The sequence below is a fragment of the Squalius cephalus genome, assembly GCF_949319135.1.
Source record: "Squalius cephalus genome assembly, chromosome: 19".
In the NCBI taxonomy this organism is placed as follows: domain Eukaryota; kingdom Metazoa; phylum Chordata; class Actinopteri; order Cypriniformes; family Leuciscidae; genus Squalius; species Squalius cephalus.
In genome coordinates this window covers 2,728,090-2,734,630 of record NC_137140.1, presented here as the reverse complement: position 1 = coordinate 2,734,630, position 6,541 = coordinate 2,728,090, and the positions used below count along the sequence as shown (strand labels likewise).

At 37.4% G+C, this 6,541-nt stretch overlaps 1 protein-coding gene across 2 annotated transcripts in view; it reads right to left on the bottom strand.

The window, feature by feature from the left end:
• Nucleotides 1-6,541, bottom strand: part of slc39a11 (solute carrier family 39, member 11) — a 165,802-nt gene continuing 159,261 nt past the window's right edge. The window contains exons 8-10 of one of the 2 annotated variants that reach the window (XM_079852020.1): nt 3,230-3,328; nt 1,857-2,015; nt 1-1,006 (exon numbers count right to left, since the gene is read on the bottom strand). In XM_079852020.1, the coding sequence (XP_079708146.1) occupies nt 928-1,006; nt 1,857-2,015; nt 3,230-3,328 (337 nt within the window). In that variant the 3' untranslated portion in view covers nt 1-927. The remainder of the gene's footprint in view (nt 1,007-1,856; nt 2,016-3,229; nt 3,329-6,541) is intronic. The other variant, XM_079852021.1, reaches the window with a different exon arrangement.

Sequence of the window (6,541 nt, the reverse complement as noted above, 5' to 3'; positions counted from 1 at the left end):
GAGGACAATATGGGAGAGAATATTGGTTTATTGGTTGCTAATAAATTTATATTGCACATAAATTAAAATTAAGAATATTTATTACTCTTTTTAGAGCTTTTAATTCTGCCTTTTATGAAAGATGACATGATGAAAAACCATGTGCGCATATATACAATATAAACAGAAGGAACCAGCTCAATAGGCCTGACATCTACATTAAATCTCATGATATTAAAATGATAGGCAGATGCAAACTACAATCTGTGCCAGAAAGAGAACAAAACAACAGGAAAAAGGGGAATTAGACAATCAGTTTATTACTCTTTTCTCCTTATTTAAGCAATCAAATGAAAATATTCAATGTATTTCACACAGTGTAGAACAAATGGAAAAAAAAAACATTTTTTTACATCTTCATTCACACGTGTTGCATATTACCTTACTTGTGTTGCATTATATAATGTGTAATTATCAGCAATTGAAAATAAAATAAAAACCTTATTTAATTTCATAACTTGAAAGTGACTGGCTGACTGGAAAGACGAGCTAAAAAACAATGCATTACTCAAGAAGGTTATGAACCGAGTTATCATTGCGTTTCATTCAAATGAGTGCACATCGATACTGAGAACATACGGTCCATATATTAATGATGGGAAGCTCTCATGTACACAGACACACACACACACACACACACCTGAGCTACCCCTTAAGTCATTCATTCAAGTTTTAATCATTATTCAAGTTTTTGCAATTCTTTTTTTTTTGCCGTCTAAACAAATGTGGTCCGCGAGTCATTCATAAAACAAATAAAAATTACATAAAATACATAGAAAAATATTCCATTGAGTAGTAAACCTACAGTAAACACCAGAAAAAGGCTGCTTTGGTCACTTTATTTCAGTGCAGTCGGGTGACATTCAAAGTTTCGACCAATGAAAAGGCTCAGCCAAGGCCCACGTCCAATGACATCATCACGACGAAGCCAAGAATGGACGTCCATGAGGCCAGCTTACCGTTCCCACTGTAAGAGAAACACACACACACACACACAATTATAATTACATTATATGTGTAAGCATACTGTATCATTTTTTCACACAAAAAAATTAAATAAAAAGTAGACTGTAAACAAAAAAGGGCATTCAGTAAGTCTGTGTGCAGAGCTATCAAAATAAAAGTCCCGCTTCAGAATCTTATTGGCTAAACAGAAAAAGTCAATGTCAATAATAAAAAATGGCAAATATCCACTAATATCAAAGCCTCTTTAAAGGTGCATTGTGTAATATTTAGGAGGATCTGTTGACAGAAATGCAATAGCATATACATACAGTGGTGTATAAAGACCTTACTTAATGAACCGTTATGTTTTTATCACCTTAGAAAGAGCCATTTCTATCTACAGTACACACACAGCGGGTCCCCTTACATTAAAATGCGCCAACATGTTTCTACAGTGGCCCTAAAGGGACAAACGCGTTTCGTCACTATGTTGTTCTTCGTTTAAAGAAGCTAAAGCTAAAGTCAGCGAATAAAACACTGACACAATGATGAACAAGTAACAATAATATTCGCAATAACATCGTTTTACTGAATAATCAATTAAACCTAATTTCTTAATTTATCTTTTTAAACCTCTTTGCTGAACTGGCTCTTCTCTGCTGTCTCAGACGACGACATCACTTCCTGTCGGCCACCGTAACTTCTGTTGGTTGAAATTCGCAACCTCACCACTAGATGCTGCTAAAAATCCCACTCTGCACCTTTAAGGCTTTTTTTAGAGGCCGTTTTTATTTTTTTATATTTATTCGTTATTATCATATGAACATCTGCAGACCTTCTCTTCCAGTAAACACTTTTACTGTGGTACTCACCTGACTTGAGCTTCAGGAATGATGTCATCCACCACCACATACACCATGGCTCCTGCAGCGAAGGCGAGAGCGTAGGGTAGCAACGGCTCCGCCATCACCACGGCAACGGCCCCTAACAACCCCGCCAGAGGCTCCACCATCCCACTCAGCTGCCCGTACCTGAGACACAGAGACTGAACGTTACAACCAACAGGGGTTTCAATCTCTCAGACATCACTGAGAGAGCTGAGGATATTTTAGGAATACATTAAGACTAGTAGACCTTAATAAATGTTTGTGACTGTGGCATTGTGTCAAAACTAAGAGAGCTGCAGCTTCCTTCTAAGACAGCATCCTAACTAGTGGCCAACCAACATATCACCAGTTCAGATATATTGGCTGACATTTGGACTTTTTTTTTCATTATTTTTAAGCTTGGTTGATAAGTGCCAGTTTGGACTTATTATTTTTATTTTGTTCTGTTTGGCCAATGTCAGTGTCAGTGTCAGTTTGCTCTTTTTTTAATTTTTTATGTATTTTTTAATAAAAAATAAAAAAATAAATAAAAAAAATCTGTTAGGCCAATAAGTGTCACTTTGACTTTTTTTTATTTTAATTTTTTCAAATACATTTTTTTCTGTTTAGCCGATAATTGTCAATTTGGCCTTTTATAATTTTTTTTTAATTATTATTTTATTTTTTTTATTCTGTTTGTCCTGGCTGATAAGTGTTAGTTTGGCCTTTTGTATTTATTTTTCTGTTTGTTGAGAGTCAGTTAAGCCTTTTTTATTTTATTTTATATTTTATTTTATTTTTCTGTTTGGCCGATAAGCATCAGTTTGGCCTTTTTTAGTTTTAATGTTCTTTTTTTTTTTTTTCATTTTGTCTGTTTGGATGATACAGTAAGTGTCAGTTTAGCCTTTTTTATTTTTATTTTTATAAAAAAAAAAAAAAAATTCTGTTTGGCCGACAAGTGTCAGTTTGGCCTTTTTTTAATTATTTTATTTTTCTGTTTGGTTGAGAGTCAGTTTAGCCTTTTTTTATTATTATTATTTATTTTATTTTTTTGTCGATAAGTGTCAGTTTGGCCTTTTTTAGGTTTAATTTTCTTTCTTTTTTTCTGTTTGATTGATAAGTGTCAGTTTAGCCTTTTTAATATATATATTTTTTTAAATAATGTAATTCTGTTTGGCCGATAAGTGTCAGTTTGGCATTTGCATTCTGGTATGGCCTTTTCTGCAAACGTTGGTCCAAATGAAGGTGTCTAAATAGTTTGGAGCAGCCTTTGCATTGAAAGTGTAATAATGTATGCCGTGACGCCTCAATCCTCCGTCCAGGTAACGTTTGGCAGCTCACTTGGTTTTGGATGTGAACGTGCATTTGTCTTGACTCACCAAAAGGATCTCCATGTGGACACCCCAGAACCCCGCAACGGGAGACTCACTGCAAGGCCTTCTGGGAAATTCTGAATGCCAATGCCAATAGCCAGATTTCTGAAAGAAACAGACATTATCACTACATCAGTTCTCAACAGATCTGGTGTTGCATTGCAGCAAACTGTTCCAAGTGGTTCTGACACTCTGTAACTTCTCAACTCTCTTAACTTCACACATTATCTCAGCGAGAGGTTTCACAGCGTAGAGAGTGCCAGGGTTGAGACTCGACTGTTGACGAAAGCTCTCCGCTTCAGTCAGATCAAGGCTTTCTGAAGTGCAACATACGGGTGTGCCGTACCACAAGAGCTCCAGAAAAAACGGGTTATGGATGGGGCATGAACTACGTCTGGAATCACACTGTTGTGTTTGGATAATCCTTTATGAAACTTTCTCGCAAACCGTGAGACGAGCCTTTTAGGCTTCATCGGAATTAATACATTTGAAAATGCTGTTTTCATTTCAAAATGCTCTTTGTCCACACTAGTGTTTTCCAAAATGAAATATCAGAATGCTTAAATCATCTCACTACACATGCGTAACATGTAAAAACCTGTCAGCTAACTCTCATTAGGGTGTTAGTAGACTGTTAGATTAGGGTTAGGTGTAAGGGTCCGGGTTTGTAGAATAAGTTGACATGTAGTTGCAAAGTTACTTATAGTCAGTAGAGTGTCTGTTGGGGAGCATCAACATAAAGTGTTAGTTGTTTACCTCAAGTTGTTTCAAACCTGTATGAATTTCTTTCTTCTGCTGAACACAAAAGAAGATATTTTGAAGAATGTTGGTAACCAGACAGTGGATGGACCCCATTGACTTCCATAGTAGGAAAAACAAAACAAAATACTATGGAAGTCAATGGGGTCCATCCACTGTCTGGTTACCAACATTCTTCAAAATATCTTCTTTTGTGTTCAGCAGAAGAAAGAAATTCATACGGGTTTGAAACAACTTGAGGGTGAGTAGGTTATGACAGAATGATCATTTTGAAGTGAACTAATCCTTTAAGCAGACGGTCTAGAGGTTGACCGATTGATCGGTTTTGGTAATTAATCGCACCGATAACCGATTGCTGGAACTAACAGTTATTGGCAAAAATCCATATCGATCATTTTTCCGGGTTGGGTCTGTTACTGGAGCAGCTGAGAAGAGTCTTCTGTACGAGAGCGCCCTCTAGAGGTGAAATAAAGCCATCACATGCTTTCATATCATTATATAGTAATTAATTTGTTGACTAGATAGCCCCTTTCACACATCGCGTTGATCCCGGGAAATTGCCGTAAAATTGCTAGAGTGCCTTCTGTGTGAAGGCAAACACATCCCGGAATCGATCCCGGGATGGGGACCTAGTTACATTGCCAGGATCAGTCCCGGAACACATTCTGTGTCAACAAAAGTCGTAATCAATGCCGTCAGGTGTGTGTCGTAGTGATGACGACGTTCGCCAGTACGTGATGCGCTAGTTTATGATCGAATCAGAAAAAAAAATGCACAAGTGTGGTTTCGTGAGAGAGAAATCGCAGCTCATAAGCAAACTTAAGACGCTGCTGAGATATTACATCACATTGATGTCATGTGTCTTTATGGGATGTGTGTGAACGGTAGAACGGAACTGGCAGTGTGAATGAACCAAAATCAAACAATCCCAGGACACATTATCCATATATTTTCCGGAATCTCTGTGTGAAAAGGGCTGATGATGCATTAGTGAAATTCGTAAAATTTTTGCTAAATTGTAGATATTTTACGAGTTGCCCAATTCGTATGAATTCGAATGAATGACCTACCCCTGACCCCGCCCCTAAACCTACACATCACTGCGGTTTAGACAAATCGTATGAATTAGCCACCTCGTACGAATTCGTACAAATTGGTCGTGAGATAGCGTTAAAAAAAAAAAAAAAATCCTGTCATTATTTACTTTTCGTCCCTCCAAATCCATTTTTTTTTGTTTACGAGGTGGCTAATTCGTACAAATTCATACAACCTCACTCGTACGAATTCGTACGATTTTTGCTAAATCGTACATATTTTACGAGTTGCCCAATTCCTATGAATTCGTACGAATGACCTATCCCAGACCCAGACCCCGCCCCTAAACCTACACATCACTGCGGTTTAGACAAATTGTATGAATTAGCCACCTCGTACGAATTCGTACAAATTGGTCGTGAGATAGCGGTGAAAAAAAAAAATCCTGTCATTATTTACTTTGCGTCCCTCCAAATCCATTTTTTTTTTTTTTACGAGGTGGCTAATTCGTACAAATTCATACAACCTCACTCGTACGAATTCGTACGATTTTTGCTAAATCGTACATATTTTACGAGTTGCCCAATTCCTATGAATTCGTACGAATGACCTACCCCTGACCCCGCCCTTAAACCTACACATCACTGCGGTTTAGACAAATCGTACGAATTCGTACAAATTGGTCGTGAGATAGCGTTGGAAAAACCCCAAATCCTGTCATTATTTACTTTGTGTCCCTCCAAATCCATTTTTCTCTTCAGCTTGCATGGATCGCACACAAACTTAAACATTATTTTAATTCAGTCGTGAGATAGCGTTGAAGGACCTTAACACCATGACTGAGCTACAACAAAACGAGAATGCATTAACATACTAGGAGAATATTGTGTTTATCACGTTTACACACTGCCTCCGAAACTTTCGTCTGTCATAAAAAAAATCAGATCGGGTTTGATTTTCTGCGTTTTTCGCATCCGTAGCAAGCATTTTGAGAGGTGTTTTGACAATTCAGAGCCACTGAGTTTTAAAGATGACGAATACGAAAAAAACGCATATGAAAATTTTGGATTCAGTGTTGCAAGGAACCAACCCGATCTCACGGCAATTCGTGCGAATTTTACGAGGTGGCCAATTTGTACGATTTCATACAACCTCACTCGTACGAATTCGTACAATTTTTGCTAAATCGTACATATTTTACGAGTTTACCAATTCGTATGAATTCGTACGAATGACCTACCCCTGACCCCGCCCTTAAACCTACACATCAGTGGCGTTTAGACAAATCGTACGAATTCGTACAAATTGGTCGTGAGATAGCTTGTAAAACCCTAAAAATCCTGTCATTATTTACTTTGTGTCCCTCCAAATCCATTTTTCTCTTCAGCTTGCATGGATCGCACACACACTTAAACATTATTTTAATTTGGTCATGAGATAGCGTTGAAGGACCTTAACACCATGACTGAGCTACAACAAAACGAGAATGCATTAACATACAAGGAGAATATTGTGTCCTAACCA